We start from the raw sequence: 27,537 nt of genomic DNA on the forward strand, positions 1-27,537 counted from the left end.
TAAGTTTTATTATGTCACTGAAGAGAAAACCGAAAATCGCTTTTCCAAATGACCTTGTAGTGTACTGTATGGCCTCTCGAACTTGCCGTAGTGGATGCTGTTTGTCCTCAGCGGATGACCACTGACAGAGCCGCTACCTATGAAATGCTGATACTCATTACTTTGTCAAAGTAACTATGTCTGTCAGAGGAGGAGGATCGAGAGGTTTTTATTTCAACACTGTTCTGTCCCTGGCCCGCTCTTTAGCGGCTCATCAACCTGCTCCGATTGACAAGGTAATGTAAGGTGTATCGGTTAGCTGATTTACTTCCTATTAGCTAGCGGATCAGCGGTTTCGCTAGCAAAGAGCGAGTCTGCTTACAGTTAACTGGCTGAATTGTTATCTGTGTTATGAGAATGACAGTGGTCGTTTCATCACGTCTTAGGTCAAGCAATAGATATAGTTGTGTCCACATCGGTTTAGAGACCAGCAATCACGGTTGTGGTAAATAACATCTAGTTTTGGCCTAGAGCTAGCTATCTAGCCGCAACTATTTAGCAGTCTAGGTAACAATATATTGACCCGAACGTGAGACATCAGTGACAACAAGCTTGCTGGTTCAACGCCCTAAACTTTTCATTATTTCCAGTACGTCATACTAATCGCTTATCTATTACCATGTAGTTTAACTGCCGACCACAGACTCATAGAATTGAATGACAGCGTCACGTGAACGTCGACGTAACGTTAGCCGCCTAGCGAAAAAGATCATAATCAACTATTTACATATACTATCGTTTCATTGAAGTGGTCACAAACGTCACCTCTCGACCACTGGTAACTTTCTCAAGTTGTAATCGGAAACTTTATACATAGCATTTCATTAAAATACAAGGACTGGGTTTTTTTTAAGTATCGGCACAGTGTTTTGAAGTAACACCCAAGTGTTGCTGTTATCAGACAATTGAAGGAATGTTGTTATGAGAACAATTGAAAGAATGTTAGTAATTGCAGTCCACATTTGTCTGGAAGGGCAAAGGCTTAGACATGTGGCAGACAAAGGTAAACTGGACGAAGTAATAAGAAAGCTGTCTGAAATTCAGGGTTGTTGCTGTTGTTACATTTTTGGTCTTTTTTTAAATCTGAAGTTTCCCCTTTCTTGTCCAGCGTGTTAGTTATATTTTTGTTTTGTTCTATTCGCAAAGCAACTTTATAGATACGTCATGTTAGATGTCACTGTGACTTCTGTATCTAAATTCTGTAATCTTAGATCTAGCTGTGCTCTGTCACTGACTAGATTTCTCAGTGTTTATACATTTTGAGCATTATCAATGTGCATAATAGTGCCGGCCAATTTTTTCTTAGCCCTGCACAACCTGTTAATGTAGAATAGTTCAATGTCTGTTACATTTCTCAGTTATATTGCTCCCACTTTGAGTTTTGGTCTTAACATGTCTCTGCAAACTGCTGGTGAACTCAAAATGGGTGAGGTCTGAAACAGACAGTCTGTTGATTTCGTATGGACTGAATCTATTCTGTTTCCACATTGCTTAACCATAGGCGTGGTTTGAAAACCATGCTGTCAGTTAGCAGCTTACTCTGGTCTCTTTTGTTTCTCTGATTTTCTGGTTTTAATTTTTTTTTAACCTTATATTTCTTACTCTGTATGTGTCTGACTTCAGTTATCTTACATTGAGCACCATTTTTCAGTATTCAACACTATTGACAGATATAGTCCTAAAAATTCTTTAGCTTAGTTCAGGTACAGACTATAACTCACCATAATATGAAATGTTTCAGATGTTAGCCATTAAAGACTAAAGGAGAAAGCAGTGAACAGCACTGTACCATCAGACTACATTCAACTTTAAACTCCTACATTTTACACATCATATTCTATAAATACAAGACAGGGAGGCCTGATCATATGTGTCCGACTTTGGTTCACTTAGGTTCAAAAGCTACAATGCATGTGTCCCGTGGATTTCCGTGGTGTTTACCAACTGGATGAGAGGAGGAGAGACGCTGTCATAGCACTGGGCATCTTCCTGGTGGAGTCAGATTTGCAGGTACTGAAAGGACCTCCAAAGGCCTTTTAGGAAACTGAGTTTGAGTTTTAGAAAGAGAGAGAGAGAGAGAAACTGCCTGTTACTCATGCGTTAAAATTATTTAGACGACAAGCTCAGTATGTGACATATTTGAATAATAAATATGGTGTATGCAAACAATGCCAAGTGTTGCTGAAGTTTTGTGCGTGTGTGTGTGCGTGTGTGTGTGTGTGTGTGTGTGTGTGTGTGTTTTCCACTTCTGTTTTTGTTGCAGCATAAAGACGCAATTGTTCCTTATTTGCTGGGGCTGCTGAAAGGTTTGCCCAGGGTGCAATGGATTGAAGAGAGCTCAGAAAGAAAGGGAAGAGGTAAGCAGATGTTTCACATGATTCTTTCACTCTAACTAATAAATTAGAATGAATGTCGCTGTAAATTAGTCATCATACTTTTGAACATAACACTACATCAAACTACTTTATGCTGTATTCTTCTGCATGTATCTACATCTGAGTTTGCACTTTGTGTTCTTTTTTTTTTTCCTTTTTTTTTTTTCCACAGAAACCCTTCCTGTCTCCGAGAATTTCTGCTTCTGTCTGGTGACCATGCTCTCGGATGTTGCTCACAGGGACGAGTCTTTGCGAATGCAGGTATGAGGAGGTGCTCTGGTGGTATGCATCTGTCGTTCTCTCGGGCGCTTTGCTCCGTCAAACACCCGTGACCTTAATGAGCTCGTTGGACCGTGATTGACGTGTCAGCGTTTCCGTGACTGCGTGAAAACACAAAGACAAATGAACCACAGATGAAATCAGATGTTTTAGGAAGAAAAATAAATAAATCTCTCGTGAACACCTGAGTCAAGTCAGAGTTAGCAGAGGTCAATGAATTGGATAGTTTAAGAGGAAATAACATTCAGACGATGTTATATTTGTCATGAACTTAAGATAAATTCATGAGATTGTTGACTGACTATTAATGAGAGTGCATGCTGAAGGGAGAGCTCACACTGTGATTGCTGACAGATTTTGGAGGCTGTTATGGACCTCATGCAAGTCCTGCTGGAGATGTGTCAAAGCCCAGAGAGTCACGACAAAGGTAAGCACATGCAGATTTACTCCTGTCTGCTCTGCTCTTGCATGAGACGCAATTCTTTGGAATGCAGCGTTTTGTGTAATGTACCATTTTCCACGTTGTTTAAACGCTCATGAATTTTAGATTTTTATCATCAAACACGATGTGTGAATGTTTCAGCATGAATAATTGATCGTACGCTGTTCTTACTGAACCATTTTAACTGTCACACCTAGAATACCTCTGCAGATACACTGTGCCCTGCCTTTTCGGTGTGGCGCGAGCGTTTGGCCGCTATAGCAACACAGAGGAGCCTCTGCTCTCCAAGCTGTTTCCACGGACGATGTCTCAGCCGCTGGGAACTGTGGAGGAGGTGGAATCGGCACGTCGGCGCTCCTTTAACGATTTCCGCTCCATTCTGCCCAGCTCTCTCCTCACCGTCTGCCAGAGCGACACGCTACGGCGTAAAACCAGCAATGTGTCCAGCATCTCTCAGCAGGTGAGACAATCCCAGCGACCGCCAGCAGAGGGCGTGCGTAACGGCCACAAGCAGAGCCGTGGTCTGAGTATTCCGCTGCTCTCAGTACCCAGTGAACGGAATTGAATGGATAGAACATCTCAATCTGTTTTACATTCGAATAATTGCCACAAATCTTTCGTTATACTCTACCTTCAATGTTGGCAAATTTAGATTAGAAAGAGCATTTAAACGATATTTTCTGTCAGTGAGTTGGACTGCCTATGTTTACACTTATTCCGTTTCAAACCCTGGTTTTTGCAGGCCAGTCCTGAACGTGCAGGGTTTCCACCAAGCTCTCCTGCTGAACCCTCTGCTCACTACTTTGAAGGTAAAGTGCAAAAAAAGAATCTAGCAGTCCAATATATTACTTATCTTTCATAACCATCTGCTGAGAGTAAAAATGCCGTGTTTGGTCTGAGAATGACTTCCCCTCTTTATTAAAGGAAGAGACAGACCTCGCGGTCATTATGGATTTGTGTCAGTGATCGGCATCCTTATGTGGACCCTCAGTGATGGGGGGGTTGTAGTCCATCCAAAGCTGAGGATAATTCAGTTTGAGATCTGTTTAGATTTGAGATTTTGATCCGGTTCCTCCCCACTGCTTGTCTCATTCAGGTTCGTATCTACCCGACGGGAGTGCTGTGGATCCAGATTACTATTTCTCCACCATCAGTTCCTGTTTCTCCGTCTCTCCCCTGTTCACTGGCAGCAGCAGCAGAGAGTTGTCTGTTCCCCTGGAGATGTTACGAAAGCTCTTGCACATGGTGGGCACTGAGCCGGCCGTTCTCTCTCATTGCCCTCTCACAGCCGATAATAAACGAGATACTTCAGTTTGCGGTTTTAATGCGGTTTTATCATTATGATCGATACTTTATCAGAAAGCTTATCTTCTTATGTCTGTATGGTGCCCAAGACTTTTTTGTCTGTCTTTTCACGGACAGGTTGAAAAATTTGTAGCAGAATCATTTTTGAAGACTCTCGATACAACTATGGCAGAGGTTTTGGAGGTATGCTACCTCAGTTCTTTAAGATCCTTTATAAAGCAATTTAAGTAAGCAGTGTCTTTATGAAGGGTGTTGTAATTTCTTTTACAGGTCAATCCAAACATTAATCTGTTCTATAAAACCTTCAGTGATCCTCTGTACGTGGCTGTGTTTAAAATGTTAAGGGACACTTTATACTACATGAAAGGTGAGCATTTATGTGTTTAAAAGTGATGAGTGGTGATATTTGCCTGCTTAGCGGCAGATGACCTTTTGACCCCTATGTTTTTGCATTAGGTGTGTTCGTTATTGATTCGCTCTCCGTTCTGTGCGGTTTGCAATGAACAAATTCCAAAGTTATGATAAATGTATGAGCCAGTGCATGCAAGAGATTCAAGATTCAAGAACTTTATTGTCATTGTGCGATCACAGAACAAGCAAAAAAAAAGTGAAGATAAATGAAGATAAAACAATAAACGTGCGAGCAGATGCGACTGTTGTTTTCCTGTAGCATCACCCATGCTATGATTTCTGAGTTATTTTTCTGTGGATGATCCTGTCGCTGTGTGATGCGTGTGCGTCTGGGCAGATCTACAGACCTCCTTTGTGAAGGAAGTGCACGACTTTGTGCTGGAGCAGTTCAGCAGTAGCCAATCAGAGCTGCAGAGGATTCTGCATGATGTGGAGTACTTACACAGTGAGCTCAGTCCACTTAAGCTACGATGCCAGGCGAACGCCGCCTGCGTCGACCTAATGGTGTGGGCAGTCACCGAAGAGCAAGGTCAGGCGGATGATCCATAATCAGATCTTATAAACCTGATATTTATCAAGTAATGATAAATTGTGTTATTTATAAGTAGTCTGGCGTAGTTTGTCTGATGTATCCGTATTCAAGGCCATTTTAATTTTGCGAAATATACGTTTATCAGAGCCAAGGAATGTTGTTTGTGTTTAAGTAGAATGTACCCGTTGTTGTAGCTTGACCCTGCAGTGCGTATTGTTTCTCAACACTATACTCCACACAAATCTGTTTCCCAAAGGTGCTGAGAATCTTTGCACTAAGCTGTCCGAGAAGCTCCAGTCCAAGACATCCAGCAAAGTCATCATCGCCCACATGCCCCTGCTGGTCTGCTGCCTACAGGTGAACCCCCACTCCCCTGCCCCCCATTTCCACAGCATTAGTACAAAATAATAGTAGACAAGTTTCCTTTCATACACGCTAATCTATGTGAACAAATGTTATTGTGAGATACATATATAGATAGATAGACACTTTTTGAAATCAGTAGCTATGTGGGTATGACAGTTAGTGTCAGGTTGGTAACTGTGTGTGTGTGTGTGTGTGTGTGTGTGTGTGTGTGTGTGTGTGTGTGTGTGTGTGAATTAGGGCCTGGGCCGACTGTGTGAACGTTTCCCAGTGGTGGCGCACTCTGTGACTATGTCACTCAGGGACTTCCTGGTTGTTCCCTCTCCAGTGCTGGTCAAACTCTATAAATACCACAGCCAGTACAGCACAGGTGTGTAGACCTCCCACCCAACACAAACCACACAAAAATATATTAACTCTGACCATAGACCTCCCACCCAACACAAGCCACACAAAAATATATTAACTCTGACCATAGACCTCTCAGCTAACACAAATCATACAAAAATATATTAACTCTTACCTTAAACCCCTCACCCAACACTACCTATAAAAAAATATATTAACTCCTCCAACCAACCTCTCACCTAACAATAACTATACAAAACAATATTAGCTTTTACCTCAGCGAATTACCTAACACTAACTGTGCAAAAATACGCTCCCTTGCAAAATGCTAAATGTACTAAACCTGTGTTAACAGTCATGCGTTCAATGTGTGCAAACTATACACGGCCATATGATGTATTGAAATGACATGAGGTGCTTTAGCCTCAGGAGAGAATCTGAGAACTTAAATTAGGTTAGAGGACAATTTTTGATTGTATACATGTTTAACATGTTTAACATGTTTAACCCCCTTTAACAGCAAGCATTGCATTTCAAGTTTGGCCTCTGCCAGAGGATTTGAAGCTAAGAGTCTTTTCTCCTTTTTAAAAAACAAAACAAACAAACAAACAAACAAAAAAACAGGTACTGGAGAGATCAAGATCCACGTGACCAACGAGCACTCCCAGTCCACCTTCACTCAGTCCAGTAAGAAGAGCCAGCCCTCCATGTACGAACAGCTCCGAGATATCTCCATAGACAACATATGCAGGTCAGCAACAACCAAACAAACAAACAAACAAACAAACGCATCAACCAGCATCTCAGCTCATCACAAGTGCTTAAATGCCGTCTGTTCTTCTTTCTCTTTTTTTTTTTTTTCCTTTCTCCTCTACCTCCAGCCCACATATACTGTATCATATCACATAATTAGAATAGATTGCCCAGGTCACACGCCGGCTCAGCGAGCTGAATAAGAGAGAACATTGATTCTTCCAGGATTTTCATTAATGAAATGTGCGCTTGTTTTGTAGGTGTCTAAAAGCCGGGCTGACTATGGATTCGGTGATCGTCGAGGCTTTTCTGGCCAGCCTCTCCAACCGGCTCTACATTTCCCAAGAAAACGACAAGTAAGTGATATTGATTCCGCCACGGCCTTAATAGATTCTTCATTGGTCTTCAACAAGGCTATTATCCTTTCTAGGTACTGATTCTTGATTCAAGTTTTTTTTTTTTTTTTTTTTTCTAGTTCGCGTACTTTTGGTTGTTTGTCTCTCACAAAAAAAAAAAAAAAATGCAAATGAAATTGTTTGGCCCCATCGGTTGTTTTTGTAAAGGATGTTGAACTGCTGATGTGAATTATGAATATTGTATTAAGGATGAGGGTTGATGATTATATTTAAATATTCCTCTTTTTTTTTCGTCCAAGGGATGCCCATTTAATTCCGGATCACACGATCCGTGCCCTGGGTCACATTGCCGTGGCGTTGCGGGACACGCCTCGTGTGATGGAGCCCATTCTGCAGATTCTGCAGCAGAAATTCTGTCAGCCGCCCTCACAGCTTGACGTCCTTATTATAGACCAACTAGGCTGCATGGTCATCACCGGAAATGTGAGTCTGCGCTTATCTTTCTGCAGAGACACTCACACACACACACACACACACACACACACACACTCACTCGCATACACACACCCACATTCATATACACACACTCACACACTCTCACACACACACTCACTTACTTAGGCGCATGCACACACACACACACACACAGCACAGCACACACACACATACACACACTCACACACACACACACACTCTTGAAAAGGGTACTTTTTCAATTGACACGTTCCCAAAAGCACTCAGGCCATGTAATGATCTTTAATGAGTCTCTGCTGGGGACGAAATGCACATGCTCTAGACTCAATTTCCTTTCCTTCCCTGCCCTCAGCAATACATCTACCAGGAGGTCTGGAACCTGTTTCAGCAGATAAGTGTGAAAGCCAGCTCCATGGTGTACTCCACTAAAGACTACAAGGACCACGGATACAGGTGACAACCTCTGATAGCAACGTAAAAAATATGAAATTATGATTGCACTGTAACCACGACTGTTTTCGTGATCTCGATCACGTTTTTTCTCTTTTCAAAAAGGGGCCTTTGGGATTTGTTGAAGAACAGCGAATCCTGAATGATCCTATGTAGTTTGTTTGAATGTATTTTGACGGTAACGGCTCACAGTAAATGACCGTTTTTTTGGCAGACACTGTTCCCTCGCCGTGATAAACGCGCTGGCGAACATCGCGGCGAACCTGCAGGCGGAGCAGATGGTGGATGAGCTGCTGGTGAACTTGCTGGAGCTGTTTGTGCAGTTGGGTCTGGAGGGTAAACGGGCCAGTGAGAGAGCCAGTGAGAAAGGCCCTGCTCTTAAAGTAAGTCCACATCACTCTGTCCTGCTCTTAAAATAAGTCCACATCACTCTGTCCTGCTCTTAAAGTAAGTCCACATCGCTCTGTCCTGCTCTTAAAGTAAGTCCACATCGCTCTGTCCTGCTCTTAAAGTAAGTCCACATCACTCTGTCCTGCTCTTAAAGTAAGTCCATATCACTCTGTCCTGCTCTTAAAGTAAGTCTACATCGCTCTGTCCTGCTCTTAAAGTGAGTCTACATTGCTCTGTCCTGCTCTTAAAGTCAGTCCACATCACTCTGTCCTGCTCTTTAAGTCCACATCGCTCTGTCCTGCTCTTAAAGTCCACATCGCTCTGTCCTGCTCTTAAAGTAAGTCCACATCGCTCTGTCCTGCTCTTAAAGTAAGTCCACATCACTCTGTCCTGCTCTTAAAGTAAGTCCACATCGCTCTGTCCTGCTCTTAAAGTAAGTCCACATCACTCTGTCCTGCTCTTAAAGTAAGTCCACATCACTCTGTCTTTTACTCCTGTCTGCTCCAAGAGCTGGTTTATATTTTCCACATGTCATTTGCAGTGATATAAGAAAAAGAAATACTGGAACAATACCGTCCCTCAGCTGCTAGCGTGTTCTTGATTGTCTGTATGAAATGGAACTTCTCAATCTTAACTGGGTGGCAGACCGCTCAATGAAAAATGGATTATGACAAAGCTGTGATCAAAGTGCTATTCAGATCAGTGTCAGTGTCTTTGGTAAGCAACCTGTGTAACTTCAGTTAGGGATACACTGCATTCATTACGAAATTGTATTCAAATAAATGACACTTTTATTAGTCTGCATTCTGGTCCAGTATTTTTTTGCTACTGGTTTCCATTACTAACCAGAAATGGCTTATTGCAAGTCACTGGTTGTTTATGGGCCGAACTGTGAGAGCCATTGGTATTAAGCTATGGTTTAGCTATGAAATAGTTCATTTCTGTTATCATGTTTGTTTTAGGCCTCGAGCAGTGCTGGGAATTTAGGGGTACTGATCCCGGTCATTGCTGTGGTAAGGGTTTTTGATTTTTAAAATGAGTCATACTGAGAATTTAATTGCGATGTACTTATCGGTCAGACTAACGGCTTCTGACTAACCTCTCCAGCTGACTAAACGTTTGCCGCCGATAAAAGAGGCCAAACCCAGGCTGCAGAAGCTCTTCCGAGACTTCTGGCTTTACTCCGTGGTCATGGGCTTTGCCGTAGAGGGTTCAGGTAACGTTCAGACTTACGCGCACTTACACGACTTTGCTTGTCGAACATTTGGAGCCTTTTTTTTTTTTTTTTTTTTATAAGTAAATCGATTTGTCAAATTCAGCATTACATCACATTAACATGTACAATAATATTTACATTAACTTTGTACCTCTTTCCCAGTTTCTTTCATGTTAATATTCTGTTGTCGGTATTGAGATATAGATTACGCTGTGTTTTATTTCATTTTCACTCTTGTGTGGTGATGGTTCCGTGTTTTTTGTGTGCTTGCAGGTCTTTGGCCAGAGGAGTGGTATGAGGGTGTGTGTGAAATTGCCACCAAGTCGCCTTTGCTGACGTTCCCCAGCGGAGAACCCTTACGTTCGGAACTGCAGTACAACTCTGCCTTGAAAAACGACACTGTCACCGCGGTACCGTTCTCCATTCTCTCAGATCTCTTGCCTGTTACTACGTTTAACCTCACCTAAAGCGAATGAGTACATATAAAATGTTAAGGTCCATTCTAGTCAACCCATGGACAGAAGAAGACTTGTGAAACGAGTGGTTTGAAAGCACTGGGGGTGTGAAATGCAGGCTGCTGTAAGGATGTATGACCGGAGATGTGTCCATATGTCTGTAGGCTGAATTGAACGATCTGAGGAGTACGATCATTAACCTGTTGGATCCCCCTCCTGAAGTCACAGCCCTCATCAACAAACTGGATTTCGCCATGTCCACGTACCTGCTCTCCGTCTACCGGCTGGAGTACATGAGGTACGCGGTAGGCTATCGCGCTGACCAAAGCAACAAATCGTCAGATTAAACAAAGAGAATTTAAACTCTGTTTTGTTTGAAGTTGATCGTTCCTTTTTGTTGCTGTAAGTCTAGTCATTTCTGATGTTTTGAATTTCAGAATGCTGCGTTCCCTGGATTCTGACCGTTTCCAGGTCATGTTCCGTTATTTTGAAGATCGTGCTATCCAGAAGGACAAATCAGGCACGTCTGAGCATCTCTGGATGTGTTATTAGTGCCACTATTTTCTGTTATTACTTCAGTTCTTTGACATAACATGAAAATGCATCTTAGACTATTCCACCTAAAGCAGTGGCATGGAGAATTCTACCACTCATGCACTCACTCACAAATATAATTCTTTAACATATAGTATCAAAAAAAAGTATAATTGAAATCGAAGAGTTTGGTCCTTATGAGAGAAAATTGTTCAGAATTTTCATTATGAGAGAAAATAACATAATGCTGATTTTTTTGTGGGGTTTTTTTGTGTTCTCAGGCATGATGCAGTGTGTGATTGCGGTTGGTGATAAAGTCTTTGAGGTTTTCCTTCAGATGATGGCTGAAAAGGTAAGTCTAGCGGCTTGGGTATGAATACAGAACCGCAGTAAGTGAAATGTTTCTGGGTTTTTTTGGTCTGATTCTCATGCTCCTTCTCCTCCTGCAGGCAAAGACCAAAGCTCATGAGGAGGAGCTGGAACGCCATGCTCAGTTCCTATTGGTCAATTTCAACCACATTCACAAGAGGATCCGTAGGGTTGCTGACAAATACCTCTCAGGATTGGCTGAAACGTGAGCTCACTTAAGTTTAAATCACATGCTTTCTTTCTTTTCTTTTTTTTTTTAACCAGTGAAACGTGACTGTTACCTTAAGTCGACCAATATTCTTTTTTTTTTTTTTTTTTTTTTTTCTTCCCTGATGGGTCCCAGGGTTGGGTTGAGATAAGGACAGTTGAGTAAAGGTGGGATTAAGGGAAGGCATTGAAAAAAGCGGTCACTGTGTGTTCTGTAATGGTAAACAAGTGAACTTTGGTCCAGCGTGGTTAATTTTTTGTCACACACACAAATACAAACACTAAGGAGATTTGTTAGGGGGCAGTTACGGGGCTCAACGACCTGCTAAGTGTGAAGTGTTGAACTTTGACCCAGTTGTTTCCACTCTGAGGAACTCTCCAGATGAGTGACGTGAAGTTGATGAACTTATTTATTTATTTGTTTGTTTGTTTGTTTTGAATTAGTTTCCCTCATTTGCTGTGGAGCGGCCGCGTCCTGAGGACGATGTTGGACATTTTACAAACCCTGTCCCTCTCTCTCAGTGCAGTACGTACAAACCCTGTCCCTCTCTCTCAGTGCAGTACATACAAACCCTGTCCCTCTCTCTCAGTGCAGTACAAACCCTGTCCCTCTCTCTCAGTGCAGTACAAACCCTGTCCCTCTCTCTCAGCGCAGTACATACAAACCCTGTCCCTCTCTCTCAGTGCAGTACAAACCCTGTCCCTCTCTCTCAGTGCAGTACGTATAAACCCTGTCCCTCTCTCTCAGTGCAGTACATACAAACCCTGTCCCTCTCTCTCAGTGCAGTACAAACCCTGTCCCTCTCTCTCAGTGCAGTACAAACCCTGTCCCTCTCTCTCAGTGCAGTACATACAAACCCTGTCCCTCTCTCTCAGCGCAGTACATACAAACCCTGTCCCTCTCTCTCAGTGCAGTACAAACCCTGTCCCTCTCTCTCAGTGCAGTACAAACCCTGTCCCTCTCTCTCAGTGCAGTACAAACCCTGTCCCTCTCTCTCAGCGCAGTACAAACCCTGTCCCTCTCTCTCAGCGCAGTACAAACCCTGTCCCTCTCTCTCAGTGCAGTACAAACCCTGTCCCTCTCTCTCAGTGCAGTACAAACCCTGTCCCTTGCTCTCAGTGCAGTACAAACCCTGTCCCTCTCTCTCAGTGCAGTACATACAAACCCTGTCCCTCTCTCTCAGCGCAGTACAAACCCTGTCCCTCTCTCTCAGTGCAGTACATACAAACCCTGTCCCTCTCTCTCAGCGCAGTACAAACCCTGTCCCTCTCTCTCAGTGCAGTACAAACCCTGTCCCTCTCTCTCAGTGCAATACATACAAACCCTGTCCCTCTCTCTCAGTGCAGTACAAACCCTGTCCCTCTCTCTCAGTGCAGTACAAACCCTGTCCCTCTCTCTCAGTGCAGTACAAACCCTGTCCCTCTCTCTCAGTGCAGTACATACAAACCCTGTCCCTCTCTCTCAGTGCAGTACGTATAAACCCTGTCCCTCTCTCTCAGTGCAGTACAAACCCTGTCCCTCTCTCTCAGCGCAGTACATACAAACCCTGTCCCTCTCTCTCAGCGCAGTACATACAAACCCTGTCCCTCTCTCTCAGTGCAGTACATACAAACCCTGTCCCTCTCTCTCAGCACAGTACAAACCCTGTCCCTCTCTCTCAGTGCAGTACAAACCCTGTCCCTCTCTCTCAGTGCAGTACATACAAACCCTGTCCCTCTCTCTCAGTGCAGTACAAACCCTGTCCCTCTCTCTCAGCGCAGTACAAACCCTGTCCCTCTCTCTCAGTGCAGTACAAACCCTGTCCCTCTCTCTCAGTGCAGTACGTACAAACCCTGTCCCTCTCTCTCAGTGCAGTACATACAAACCCTGTCCCTCTCTCTCAGTGCAGTACAAACCCTGTCCCTCTCTCTCAGCGCAGTACAAACCCTGTCTCTCTCTCTCAGTGCAGTATGTACATCTTTACTGGCCCCCCCATCACCACGGTTTTCTTCCACTAACATCTTTCTCTTCTGCTAACACTTGTACTGTCTTACCACATAATGCTCAGTGTGGTCATTTCTATCCATGCATAAAATATACAGTGTCTAGAATGATTTTGAAATCTTCAGTCGTCATCTTCAGATCAAAGTCGTTTTTTGGGGGGGGGGGTTTCTTCGGGTGGGGGTGGGGCTATTTAGCCAGGACCTCTGCATTGACCTTTTCTTGTTTTGTTTTTTTTTTCTAAGGACATCCACAAAGACCAGCCATACTATGACATCCCGGACACGCCCTATCGCATCACGGTGCCCGACACCTATGAGGCCAGAGAGGTATGTCACTCGCCCGGTTTGTCCCAGTCAATCAGAAGAGCATTTACAGATTTCCCGGATTAAAATTAACCACCTTTGTTTAAATTGATTAAATGTTAAGTTATCCTCGATACTTGCACTCTCTCTGATTGTTGCATCACAGCTGGTTCACTGTTTGCGTTCGTTGTAGTCGTTGTTGTTGTTGTTGTTGTTGTTGTTGTTGTTGTTTGTTGTTGTTTTCTTTTTTTTCTTTTTTTTTTTTCTCAATTTCACACCACTGTTTTGAGAAGCACCTGGATGCTGACTATGTGGATGTTGTTCCTCTCTCCTCTCCCGTAGAGTATTGTGAAAGATTTTGCGGCTCGCTGCGGAGAAATCCTCAAGGAGGCCATGAAATGGGCCCCATCCGTCACCAAGTCTCATCTCCAGGTTAGTGGGACACAGGCTGGCCGTGTGAACCCTCACAAGTCACCTCGCTATGTTTCAAACCTGAGTGTAGTTCTCATACGTGCCTGGCTGAAGATTCTCTGCAAGGTGGTCTCTTTGAAGTTCATAGGTTTTTTTTTTTTGTGAAGAAAACTTGTTTTTCTTGTTTCTTCAAGCTTGAAATCTGTTTGTTTTTCTAACAGGAATACCTGAACAAGCACCAGAACTGGGTCTCAGGTCTGTCCCAGCACACGGGTTTGGCGATGGCCACAGAGAGTATCCTCCACTTCGCCGGATACAACCGCCAGAGCACAGCTCTCGGAGTGAGTCCCTCCTCCCAGAGAGAAACATTCCTCTGGATACTGTATCTAATAAAACATGGTTATCGTGTATAATACCAGAGGAATAACTGCTGTTACTCCATGATGGATCCATCAGGTTTTTTGTTTTTTTTTACTTAAAATAAGCTTCTCTGCATGATTTCAGACCACACAGCTCACTGAGAGGCCAGCCTGTGTGAAGAAAGATTACTCTAATTTCATGGCTTCTCTCAACCTGAGGAACCGCTATGCAGGAGAGGTAAAGATACCCGAGAATGAAACCTGTATTTGTGTTAAGTGTAACACAGAGTTTGTGAAGTTTATGAACATTGTCTTTCGTGTGTGTTTGCGGGGGGGCAGGTTGCGGGGATGATCCAGTTCTCAGAAGCCACCAGAAGCACCTCGGACCTGAACAAGCTTATGATTGGTCAGCTGATTGAAGCGCTGGATGGAGGCCAACCAGAAGCCTTCACTGAGGCCATGTTTAAACTGACCGCCCTCCTCATTAGCTCCAAAGGCATGTCTCTCTCACTTAGTATTTATCAAGCCATGGTGTGTGTGTGTGTGTGTGTGTGTACACATACACATATACATACATACGTACGTGTATGATATATACATTAACGATGTCTTACTGACAAGCATAACTTTACTTTGTATTACAGGGGTAACACTGCTTGCTCAGTTGGTTTGATTTTGTTGCTGTCTTGAGGTTCTGGTTGGAGAAATCTTGCCTAACACACGTGCTGTTTTTGTTACAGAGTGTGATCCTCAGCTTTTGCACCATCTGTGCTGGTGTCCTCTGAAGATGTTCACGGAGAACGGCATGGAGACGGCCATCGCCTGCTGGGAATGGCTCTTGGCCGCCAAGGCCGGTGTTGAAGTACCGGTGAGACGCAACTCTCTCTCTCGCTCACCTCTAAATATTTTGTTTTCTTGTTTATTTTATTGTATGCGTGATTTCAGTCCTGACAACAGACAGATCACCAATGCTCAAAGAGAACATCAGTCTGAGGAGGGATTCAAAGTTAGGCAACATTTTGTCAATATTCAAATACAGTGAAACGTTAAGCACATATAGTTCATGGAAAGTCGAGAGAAATCCAACTGGCCCTGCTCCCTCGGGCAAATGAGTCAGGGTCCCTCCCCAAAACTGGTTCAGGAGTAGTCACTGCCTGTGTAGTTGTGGGTGAAGTTAAACAAACAACAGCCTCATTCCAGGCACGTTGTGTTCCTCTGAGATACTGTGTGACTCATAATGTGAGACGTTGAATGTCTTCACTCTTGACGGAAGTGTGTTCTAGCCTCTCTCACTTCAGCTGAGGTTACTGTGATCTAAAGGCAGGACTTAGAAAGGCACAGGTAAATGTACATTCCAAACACAGAGAAAAAGAGGGAAAAAATAATTGATGTGTGTGTGTGTGTGCGTGCGTGTGTGTGCGTGCGTGTGTATGCATGCGCGCCTGTGTGTCCGTGTGACTGTGTGTGTGTTTGTATGTGTGCGCAGTTCATGCGTGAGATGGCGGGCGCCTGGCAGATGACCGTGGAGCTGAAGATGGGCTTGTTTTCAGATGCTCAGCATGAGGCTGATCCGTTAGCGGCCTCTGAGGAGAGTCAGCCCATGCCCTGTCCTCCCGACGTCACCCCACACTACATCTGGATCGAGGTGAGAGAGCGGGAAGGTGCTAGACCTCAGCCGACAGATTACAGAGACCCGTCGGTCCTCTCCGCCGACCCACACGGGGTGTTTGATTGATCCGCCTGGTGTCACCTCACAGCTTGAATTAGCCCCCTGAGCTCTCACCATTCCCGACAAGCTTTTGATACACGGCGGAGGAAGAGAAACGCTTGTTTTTGTACTGTTCGTCGAACAACTTGAAGTCAGTGACCTTTTGGCCTCGTAAAGCCCATACGAGATAGCATACAGTGAAGATTCTGATTGCAAAAGATTTAGGAATCGAAAGCTCGGAGTGAATTTGTAGCGTTTAATCAGCCGTCACTGAGTAATCGTAGATTGACGTTCTCACACTTCTTTGCAGTTTCTTGTTCAGCGCTTTGAGATTGCCAAGTACTGCAGCGCTGACCAGGTGGAGATTTTTGGCGGTCTCTTACAGAGGTCCCTCTCTCTCAACGTGGGCGGTCCAAAGAGCAGTTTGAACCGCCATGTGGCAGCCATCGGACCACGCTTCAGGTCAACCACACTGCCTCTCCAGATTACCTGTCTACCTCTGTTTTTATCATACGCTCAGGAAAACAACAGTCAACTTCTCTTTTTGTTCTCATGGATGTTTCAACCTATGCATTTTCCAGAAGTTTGATTTGAATTTTTTTTTACACTTCAGGGATGATTATGATGGTCTGAGGAAAAAAAAAACAAAAGTAAACATATGTAAAGATATTTGAATCTGGTCACTAAGACGTGTGTGTGTGGACTTGTTAGAGCTCTGTAAGTGGTAAATGTTTTATGAGAGTGAAGTCTGAATGTGTCGTACGCAGGCTGCTAACCCTTGGCCTCGCCTTGCTTCACTCCGACGTGGTCACCAACGCCACCATCCGGAACGTTCTGCGTGAGAAGATCTACTCCACCGCCTTTGATTACTTCAGGTACTTCCTTTTCAGATACTTACTCACATTAATAACACACATGGTATTGAGAAGTGATCGGGTATTTATTTCATGTATTACAGTGCAATTACAGTTGCACAGCTGTGGAACTGTACAACTCGCAAAATTGTACCGCTCATATTACCCTCATTCTTGCTTTGATCTTGTTTACTTTTGTACGATGTTGTTTATGGAACATTTTTCTTTATTGATTTCTGCTCGTCTCTTTTTCAGCGTCGCTTCAAAGTTCCCCACCCAGGGGGACAAACGCTTGCGAGAAGACATCAGCATCATGATAAAGTTTTATGCCAGCATACTTTCGGACAAGAAGTACCTGGCTGCCAGCCAGCTGGTGCCACCCGGTGAGCTTAGCGCCAATCCCCCCCAGAGCACCCTCTCTGCCGGGATTTTCGGATCGCTAATTGTTTCCAGCACTTCTCCGATATCGATATTAAGTAAGCCTCCCATGCTGTCCAGCTACAGTGCAGCAGGAGCATGCCCTAATGGTTCAAATTTGTTCCCACGCAAATTTGAAACCTGTATTACAAAAAAAAAAAATGCACGACTTACCATCATCGTCCTCCCCCCACCCAACCCGCCACCAAATTGAGAAATCGTCCCATTTCTTTCGCCGACATCTTTCGTCAACCATTTTAGAGAACATTATCTCATACATACATTAGCTAGCTCATATAAAATGCATGATCATCTCCACATCAAATGACTATCTGAGATTCCATTTGCTTTTCAAAGCCCCTTCCATCATGTGATGTGCCACCGAAACAAAAAAAAAAAATCACCGCGAAATCAATGACCTTACATACTTGTAGAAATATATATAATTTATTGAAAAACTTGGTGCGCGTGATTATTAATGATTTATTCCAGGCACTGCATTGAGAAAAAGAGAGAGGAAGAGAGAGTGAGAGTGAGAGAGAGAGGAAAGGGGGGGGGGGGGCTTAAAAAGGTGCTGGAACGAGAGAGTGTGACAGAGAGAGAGTGGAGCAGGAAGGGGCAAATGGAGGGAGAAAATGATGAAAAGTAAAGGGGAGGAGTTTAAGCAAATCGTTTATTTATTAAAAAAAAAGGAAAAAAAGTGGAAAAAGAACGAATGTGTACCTGCTGAAGAGATGCATGTTTGACTTTCGAGCAGACAACCAGGACCCCTCTCTGAACAGCCTGTCGGTGATGACTGCCGCCGACCCGAGAAACAACATGGACGTGTCCATGGGCACCCGCCAGCAGAGCGCCCAGGGCTGGATCAACACTTACCCCCTGTCCAGCGGGATGTCCACTACCTCTAAGAAATCAGGTAGGACCAGACACACAGCGTTTTAAACCCGCTCAGAGACTTATGATTCGTTTTAATGAACTAATAGCATTAGGCGCTAATACCCACAGGTCTCTGCTCAAGGGCACCTCTGTTGCTCAGACCTCCCCCGTTGAGGAAAACCTAGAGGTCCTGAAGATTCTTAGAAGCGTGTCCGTGCATGTGTCCCATGGACAGTTGCGAAGACTTATGGTGTTAAGGGTCTGGCCTAAGATTCTTATCCTCGACCCTTTCTGTTTTGTTTTTTTTTAAATCTCTACAGGCATGTCCAAGAAGAGCAATCGAGGCACTCAGCTTCACAAGTACTACATGAAGCGCAGAACGTTACTGCTTGCTTTACTGGTAGGATTAACTTCCTTTCGAGATTACTTTTCTGCTTAGCGTGCTGTGAGGCCGACCCCCCCCCCTCCGCTGACCAAAGGGGCCGTGTGTTTTTTGTTTTTTTCTCTCTCTCTACGCGCAGGCCAGCGAGATCGAGCGCCTGACGACGTGGTACAATCCGCTCTCTGCCCAGGAGCTGGCGATCTCCACCGAGCAGTCTGTGGAAACCAGTATCGCTAACTGGAGATCCAAATACATTAACCTCAGCGAAAAACAATGGAAAGACAATGTAAACCTGGCTTGGAGCATTGCTCCTTACCTTGCCATGCAGTTACCGGCCAGGTACTTCAATTTATTCTGGGTTTTTTTTTTAACGGAAAAGGGGCAGTGGTTACAACAGGAATTTTCTCGTGTTTTTCATGTAATGATAAAACAAATCTGTCATTGCTCCAGGACAATTTTTTTTTTTTTTTTTTTGAGTTGTCCTGATCAGCAGACGGTGTGTCGACAGACTGATCATTCTTTTTTTTTTTTTTTTATGTGTTTCTGTCCTCAGGTTTAAAAACACTGAGGCCATTGTGTCTGAAGTAACCCGTTTGGTCAGACTGGACCCTGGAGCGGTCAGCGACGTACCAGAGGCGGTTAAGGTAAAACTGGACTACAAACGACCACAGACAGACCTACAAACGGTCATTATATACCACATGACCCTACTGAGCTGTGACCATCATGAGCTGTCTTATTTCCAATTTTTTGTTCTCTTTTTTATGGTCCATCTTCTCCCCCCCCCCCCACCTGACAGTTCCTCGTGACTTGGCACACCATTGACGCCGACTCTCCAGAGCTGAGTCATATCTTGTGCTGGGCCCCCGCTGATCCCCCCACTGGACTCTCGTACTTCTCCAGCATGTACCCGCCACACCCGCTCACAGCCCAGTATGGGGTCAAAGTGCTGCGCTCTTTCCCTCCTGTACGTATGAGGGCCTGGGGGCTGTCAGCAGCCACTCCTCCTGCTCTGGTTCCGCCTTTCAAGAGCCCTGAGATCATATGCTCCTTTTTTTTTTTTGAGTCACGATAAAGATACGTCTTAAAAATATTTCTTTACAAGCCTGTAAAGCCCAAAACACCTACATAACTACGTAAGCTCAAAAGCACCCCCCCCCCAACTACATAAAAATAAAAACATTTGAAATGTTAGTCGCGCCAACACGTAACATTGCTCCTTTGTTTTTCTGTTGCGAGCTTAACTCAGTGAATCGTTAAAAGAATCTGGAAAGTTCCTAACTTCTAATTCAAACAGAAACCTTGAGCGATGTTACTTCATTAAATCTGCTGTCTATACACGACACAACGTTGACGACTGAAATGTCACAGCGCTGTCTGTCTGTCTGTCTGTCTGTCTCTCTCTCTCTCTCTCTCTCTCTCTCTCTCTCTCTCTCTCTCTCTCTCTCTTTCTCTCTCTTTTTTTTCTCTTTCCTCTCCTGCAGGATGCAATTTTATTTTACATTCCTCAGATTGTTCAGGCGCTGCGCTATGACAAGGTAAGAACGAGTCTTTCCCCCAAACGCTGATGGAACAGCGTTCCCACATGACCCAGGTCGGAATGCGTATGACACAGCCTTCACCTCTATTTCTTTTTTTTTTTTCTCCCTCTCCATATTTTTCTTTTTTTCCACCCCCGTTCTCTCTCTCTCTCTCTCTCTCTCGGCAGATGGGCTACGTCCGAGAGTACATTCTGTGGGCAGCTCAGAAGTCCCAGCTCCTGGCGCATCAGTTCATTTGGAACATGAAGACAAACATCTACCTGGATGAAGAAGGGCACCACAAAGACCGTGAGTTTGAGGACGTTGGCACGGAAGAGACGCAGAGAGATTCAGTAGGCCTGGGTGTCACGTCTTTACTTTACTGAAAAGTGGTTTAAGGCAAGAGGACGTAACCCAGATGATCGTTTGAAGGATCTGCCATGTTCTTTGATGGAATGAGGATCTGCCCTGTTCTTTGATGGAATGAGGATCTGCCCTGTTCTTTGATGAAACGAATGAAAAGCAAGATAGTATATGAAATACACAGTAAATATCAGGCCTTAGGTCGAGAACGTGTTTGCTTGATTTGAATGATCGGTCCCGTCCAAATGGTCCTAAAACATTCCTATAATGCAATCAGAACTGACATATTATTTTAGTGGAACAGGACACAAGGGAAAGGAGCCATGTTAGAGTATTGGGACAGGCCCCGGTCATTCTAACACTGTATTTTCACCCAGATCTGGTCCTCATTCATACTCCGTGTACAGTGTGTGTGTGTGTGTGTTATCATATGGGAATTTTATGAGCTGTGAAAAAAGAAGTGTTCTCTCCTCTCCCGTAGCTGATATCGGAGATCTGCTGGAACAGATGGTGGAGGAGATCACCGGATCTCTGTCTGGCCCGGCCAAAGACTTTTACCAGCGAGAGTTTGACTTCTTCAACAAGATCACCAACGTCTCCGCTATCATCAAGTACGGACGCCGTCTCGGTTCCTGCTCCTCCCCCCCTCGCCCCCCCCCCCCCCGGGCCGCGTGCCCCTCTTTTCACCCGAGCCGATTGGCCGCATTCCAGCATAACATCGACAACCGCTGGGTTTATCGGTGTCCATCTGTCTCTTGTTTCTCAATCTTTCGTTTTTCTGTGTATCTACGTAGCAATGAAAGCGTCATCCCCACACATCTTGAGCAATGTTTGTGCACCTTTGGCGTGGTTGAGCAATACTGCTTTAGCTCATATTGGAGATTATTAAATGTTACTTTAAAGTAGTGATGTCTCTGCGTGCCGGTGTCCTGGCTGGCTGTTATAACTGAGTTGTTATATTATGAGTTGTGTTGGGGGGGAAAAAAAAAGAGCTGATGTCTTTTTTGCAGGCCAACCCCGAAAGGAGAGGAACGGAAGAGGGCGTGTCTAAAAGCTCTTTCTGATATCAAAGTCCAGCCAGGTTAGATTATTCAATTATTACCTTATGGAAATGCGATTAACAAGGCTTATCAGTGATATTTCATATTTCAGCAAACAACCGCTGCTGACATAGGGCTCTTTGTTATCTTTTGATTTACATACAACTGAAAGGGGAGAAAAGAAAAAAAAAGGTTTATGTAGTCATATGGTTGTTTGATTGCCTTGTTTGTGTGTTTAAGCCATCCAGTTAGCAGGAACCTGATGATGTTGTTTTGTTTGTTGACCTCTTGACCCCTTAGGCTGTTATTTACCCAGCAATCCTGAAGCTATTGTCCTAGATATTGACTACAAGTCAGGAACTCCCATGCAAAGGTATCATGTGACCCCCCCCCCCCCCCCCCCCCCCCACACACACACACACACACACACACACACACAACCCCCAACCACCACCACCAAAAACGAGCAGTTAAAATGGGTTTAAGACGATTGCATTTACATTTTTAAGTTTTATTTATTTTCTCTACAAGTTCATGTTATTTAAGTCCATATTATTTCGACTGAATGAAGACAACAATGTTGATTAGGGTATTGATCAGTGATGATGTACGCTCTTTCATTATATTGCTTGTATATTCAGGTCATGATATTATGTGATTGTCTAATCCTTCATCTGTCTGCTTCTTCTCTTCAGTGCTGCCAAGGCACCTTACCTTGCAAAGTTCAAAGTCAAGCGATGCGGAGTGAGTGAGCTGGAGAAAGAGGGTGTGTAAAATGCCTTGTTCGTTTGATATCGTTATCAGTATTAAGCAGTGGCTATATGAGGGAGTGTGTTTCAAATACCTACATATCCAGCTGCATTTGAAGATCGTTCTGTGACAACGGCCGCTTAAGCTAAGCGGACGCTCTCATTGGCCGGACAGCGGCGGTAAACGTTGATTGGCGTTTGTGTGCTCCCGTAGGCCTCCGCTGTCCCTCGGACTCTGTGGAGGATGGAGAGGAGAATTCTGAAGCGCCTAGGAAGGTGTGCTGGCAAGCGGCGATCTTTAAAGTCGGGGATGACTGCAGACAGGCAAGTGTTTCTAACGTCATCATCTCTTGAGTCGCAGGCTCTCTGATTTCACCCCCAACACTATTACAATGTTCCAAACATCTTTCGACCCTGGTTATTTTCATCACCCTGCATTTAAATGCAAAATATAAGGGGGGAAGAAATTTGATTTGTTTTTCCCCCCACAATTCTTTTGAGTGGACTTTTTAAAACGCATAACTCAAATGTCGTGTCGTACTTGCTAAGTGTTTTTCGGTACTAGCCGTGGAGTGTAACTATTTTATTTAAAGAGTTCTGAGAAACTTAATGGGCATAAATAGCACACTATCATCTGAGAATCTGATTTGCGTAATAGCAGACTGTGATCTGAGAAGAACCGTATTTATGAGGGGGGAAAATAAAGGAGGCTGGGGATGGGAATCCAGCTATCTGAATTCCTTCATTCTTTTCTTTTCTTTTCTCTTTTTTTTTATTGGACAGAGAAAAATGATTGCTTTTCAATGACACTTTGGGGCCTCTGGGGCTGATAAAATGTTTGAGAAGCTAGTAAACAAAATCATTTTCACATGATTGTGAGTATATTTCCGCTGATTATTGTCTTCCTCTTTCCTCTCTTTCCCCCTTTTCTCTCCCTCTCCCTCTCTCTCTCTCCCTCTCTCTCTCTCTCTGTCTCCCTTTCTCTCTATCTCTGTCTCTCTCCCTCTCTCTCTCTCTCTCCCTCTCTCTCTCTCCCTCTTTCTCTCTCTCTGTCTCCCCCTCTCTCTCTCTACCTCTCTCTCTCCCTCTCTCTCTCTCTCTGTCTCCCCCTCTCTCTCTCTCTCTCTCTCTCTGCCCCCCCCCCCCCTCTCTCTCTCTCTCTCTCTGTCTCTCTCCCTCCCTCACTGTGTGTGGTTGCAGGACATGCTTGCTCTGCAGATCATCGGCCTTTTTAAGAACATTTTCCAGCTGGTGGGGTTGGACCTGTTTGTGTTTCCATACAGGGTGGTGGCCACCGCTCCAGGAGTGAGTAGCGTTCGTGGGCTAGGCACACTCTGTTTGCTAAACAAAACTGACCAATCGGTTTTAAAGACATCCTCGCAGGATAGATAAAACCACTGAGGGCATATGTTATGTTTTTTTCCCCTCTCGCCGTCAGCAGAGTGAGTTCCACATTCATATCTGAAATGGCCAGATGCTCGGTGGTAAATCCCATTAGGAGTTCCATAAGATGCCTGTTAGCAATTTCTACTTAATCACTCCTTGTGCACCTTTGGATTATAAGTGGTGGAGTGTTTTTGTTTTTTTTTTATATTAGCATCTGCCCAGCAATTCTTTCAGGTGTGTTAAGTAAGGGAGCTGAATTGTCCCCTGTTTGGTCTTTCAGTGTGGTGTAATTGAGTGCATCCCAGACTGTAAGTCTCGGGACCAGCTGGGGAGACAGACGGACTTCGGCATGTACGACTACTTCAGGAACCAGTACGGGGATGAGTCCACTCTGGCCTACCAGAAGGTGAATTAAAAATAAAGCTTTACGTGAATTGGTTAGGCGTCTGAAGTGAGGGGAGCTCGCTATGGCTCTCGTATTTTTTTGTGTAATGCCGTAAGCACAGAGCGATATACAATTACAGTTAGGTTTGATTGTAAGTCCTACTTTACTTTAGTGCCTCAGTCTGGCGAACCGTAGATCTTTCTAGAACGCTGGGATGAGACGTTTGAAATTCTCGTCATGTCCTCCTTAAGTTCCCGCGTTTCTTAATCTGTTTTCTGCACCGGTCTCTTCACCAGGCGCGGTATAATTTCATCCGTAGCATGGCGGCCTACAGTCTCCTGCTTTTCCTGCTCCAGATCAAAGATCGACACAACGGAAACATTATGCTGGACAGCAAGGGTCACCTCATTCACATCGGTCTGAGATTTCTCTCCTCGCCGACATTACCGTCTCAAACCTTAGAACTGCAGTATCAAACACGCAAAACATCAGTAGAGAGCACACAAGTCACATTAAGAGTTTAAGGGGGTTGAGATAAAATACAGTTCTTGCTGTTGAGGTGGGGAGAGTCCCTGATTTGGTGTCTGTTTTTTGTTTTTTTTAGACTTTGGCTTCATGTTTGAAAGTTCTCCGGGTGGAAACCTGGGCTGGGAGCCTGACATCAAACTGACCGACGAGATGGTGATGATCATGGGGGGTAAAATGGAGGCCACTCCCTTTAAGTGGTTCATGGAGATGTGTGTGCGAGGGTACCTGGCTGTAAGGTGAGAACGCCAGCCCTTCAATATTTCAGTGTGTCGTGCGGGCTGTAGGACGGAGTCTAAGCGCGAGTGCAGATTATCCTCTCCTCTATAGGCAGTTTTGGGACTCTACAGAATGTCTCCTTCGGATTAAGATCGCTCGTGATTGATTAGAAAACGTGTTTTGTCTTAAAAAAAAAAAGAAAAAGAAGATCATTTACATTTATTCCTAAGGCTTCTGGAATCCTTTTGAAGCTACGAACCACCACTTTGTGGAATGTAGCTTCTAGCTGTTATCAGGCAGTAGCTACAGGACGTGGTGTCTGTCTCCACGTGTCTTTTCATCTCTCATATCTCTCCTCCTTCTCTCTTTATCTCAGGCCTTACATGGATGCCGTCGTCTCCTTGGTGACCCTGATGCTGGACACCGGCCTACCGTGCTTCAGAGGGCAGACGATCAAACTTCTCAAGTATGTATGTCACACGGCCGTCGCCGTGGCGTCCAATACACAGATTGGCTGTGTGACACTCTGTGTCGTCACATTTCCTGAACATCTGCGTTTGTTTGTTTTTTTTTACTTTGCTATAATACAAGATTAATAGGGGGGGTTGACACTATGACTGTGCAGTTATATCTTTAACAGTACATGGTTTTAGATTGGACCTTTCACATTTAGGTAAAGGTTTCTGAACCAGGACAAACTGTTGGTGTTTTGCAGGCAAAGGTTTAATCCGACCATGAGCGAGAAAGAAGCGGCCGCTTTTATGATCAAAGTCATCGAACGCTGTTTCCTCAGTAGCAGGTACAAACTCACACTTCTGCTCACACCTCTGGTCAGCCTTAACAACTGAGCTCTCAGTGAGAGCTAGTGCATTTCCGCTTACATCAAATGATATATATATATATATATATATATATATAGCATATATAGGTAGAGGGTTATCCCATCTCACCATGGTAGTTATGATCTTGTGATTATGATTGGATTAGTGGTGTAATGCTTACAGAGGCATAACTTCCGCTTAGTCGGACGCTAATGCACGCTCCGGTTCTGTTGTTTACGTGCAGTCGAAGTACACAAATCGTTTAGCCTAATTTACTTATTCCTTTCTTCTTCTTTTTTTCCCAGGAGTAAAACCTACGACATGTTGCAGTATTACCAGAACCAGATTCCATACTGAATGCCAGTGTACACTGATATCTCTTCATCTCTCTCCATCTACCTGCACTGTTTATATTTGTGGAATTCAGAGAGCGTGTGTTTGTATTTGTGTAATCGGTGGCAGACCTGGGAAGAGTGTATGTGTTTTAGTAACTGGTCCCGTCCCAGTACTCTTCAGTGCCCCCTTTAGAATAGAACAGAATATCTTTAATGTCATTGCACAAGTACAGTTGTCACTGACACAAGTACAACGAGATTAATTTCCTTGTCACCTTGCTTTCTTAACCGCTACATTTATTTTACTGCAAAAGGGAAACCATGACAAAGTCTCTTTTTTAAGACACTCATGTGATGATGTTTGTTTGGTATTGCTTCAACATGTTTATCAGTCATGTTAGAACTATAGGAAGTTGTGTAGAAAAGGACAGGAAGAGGAGAATTGGGACAGGCTCCGGTCATTAAGGGATTTCTACTGCACTCTGACCCCCCAGGTCTGATCAACAGCAGTCATATCCCTCTTGGAGCATTGTTTATGAAAAGCACTTTAAAAGGTTCAGAGAATTCAAAGGCCCTGATTAGCCCTGATCCAAAGCTGTTACTTTAGAATTCACTGTCGCTGCTCTCATTTTGTCCAGTCTTCTTTCAGGGCTGATTCTAGGTCTCTCTTTAGACATGTTTTTATGGCTACATGTGTGAGGAGTGGGTCATCTACTTCACTTGGGTCTCTTATCTGTCCTCCCTGGTGTGTGTGGGTGTGTGTGTATGTGTGTGTGTGTGTCTGTCTTCTGGAGTATGAGTTACATTACTTTTGGGAACATTCCAATTCATGTATAAAAAGAGATTTTAACCTTTACTTGAAAAAGTTAGGATTGGGTTTGGTTTATGTTACCCAGGAAGCCATCTCTGTGAACATCACACAAATAGTTGTTTGTGTGCCCTGCAACAAACAGATGTTATGCAATATAAATATATATATAAATATATGTGTTAATATGTGCTAATGAGAAACCCCCGACCAATAGCCATAAGTTATGATATTTGGTCTTAATTTTTACACACAGTTGTTGTAAACACCCTGACATGTGTCAGGCTGGTATTGTTTTTCTGTGTTCTATATGGCATTGTTCTCGTTTTAGTGGCTGTATCGTCATGGTGATGTGACGGGGTTGTGACCTTTCATTCTCACGGCTGTAATTACGCTATCAGTGTTGTGTATCGAAGTACCCTGTCTGTGTGTGTGTGTGTGTGTGTGAGAGAGAGAGAGAGAGAGAGTGATATGCTACAAAACATGTCACAAATAATTTCAGAACTGAAAGACAGCAGATTACACTATGATTTTTTGTTTTGGCCAGGACTATTTTCCACCTAGATGTTTTGTATTTATGTCTTCATTGTGCCGTGCTAGTGCACTGCACAGAGGATGCATCTCATCAGAGCTCTTAGCTAAGAGAGGAGTGTTTTACAGCTGTCTAGTGTATTAGAGTCTATTGAATCACCCACCATTCTGAATGAATGGATATTCTTTAGCTTAAAGTAAAGGAGATGTTATAATTTTAGATACTTATGAAAGAGAGGGTTTAGAAATTAACCCCATTTTAGT

General features: G+C 44.0%; 1 protein-coding gene across 3 annotated transcripts; it reads left to right on the plus strand.

Annotated features, from left to right (window-relative positions):
• Positions 1-176: 176 nt before the first annotated feature.
• pi4kaa (phosphatidylinositol 4-kinase, catalytic, alpha a) lies at positions 177-25,956 on the plus strand. Of its 3 annotated transcripts, XM_030768365.1 has the most exons (55): positions 177-275; positions 1,933-2,049; positions 2,303-2,396; positions 2,587-2,675; positions 3,048-3,120; positions 3,333-3,595; positions 3,878-3,944; positions 4,232-4,380; positions 4,558-4,623; positions 4,711-4,807; positions 5,189-5,380; positions 5,640-5,740; positions 5,987-6,116; positions 6,719-6,845; positions 7,108-7,203; positions 7,503-7,686; positions 8,030-8,130; positions 8,342-8,510; positions 9,480-9,530; positions 9,625-9,733; positions 10,007-10,143; positions 10,353-10,486; positions 10,626-10,708; positions 11,004-11,074; positions 11,172-11,296; positions 11,743-11,824; positions 13,525-13,608; positions 13,927-14,016; positions 14,217-14,336; positions 14,500-14,592; positions 14,694-14,850; positions 15,095-15,222; positions 15,841-15,999; positions 16,373-16,524; positions 16,830-16,937; positions 17,172-17,299; positions 18,091-18,249; positions 18,530-18,609; positions 18,731-18,930; positions 19,145-19,235; positions 19,391-19,558; positions 20,076-20,129; positions 20,300-20,420; positions 20,956-21,085; positions 21,485-21,555; positions 21,815-21,887; positions 22,210-22,280; positions 22,478-22,587; positions 23,464-23,568; positions 23,930-24,055; positions 24,331-24,451; positions 24,639-24,798; positions 25,155-25,244; positions 25,494-25,577; positions 25,905-25,956. In XM_030768365.1, exons 1-55 carry the CDS (start codon positions 177-179, stop codon positions 25,954-25,956), a joined length of 6,291 nt encoding a protein of 2,096 aa, XP_030624225.1. The 3 variants fall into 3 exon arrangements, with proteins under 3 accessions (XP_030624225.1, XP_030624227.1, XP_030624226.1); XM_030768367.1 differs by lacking the exon at positions 14,500-14,592; XM_030768366.1 differs by lacking the exon at positions 4,558-4,623.
• The last annotated feature ends 1,581 nt before the right edge of the window (positions 25,957-27,537 follow it).

Source organism: Chanos chanos, chromosome 3 (assembly GCF_902362185.1).
Source record: "Chanos chanos chromosome 3, fChaCha1.1, whole genome shotgun sequence".
Lineage (NCBI taxonomy): Eukaryota > Metazoa > Chordata > Actinopteri > Gonorynchiformes > Chanidae > Chanos > Chanos chanos.

Coding starts and splice junctions, on each gene's coding strand:
- pi4kaa (XM_030768365.1), top strand. CDS start 177: ATGTCTGTCAGAGGAGGAGGATCGAGAGGTTTTTATTTCAACACTGTT. Junction 8,511..9,479: donor AGAAAGGCCCTGCTCTTAAA/GTAAGTCCACAT, acceptor TGTTTGTTTTAG/GCCTCGAGCAGTGCTGGGAA. Junction 24,799..25,154: donor CGAGGGTACCTGGCTGTAAG/GTGAGAACGCCA, acceptor TCTTTATCTCAG/GCCTTACATGGATGCCGTCG.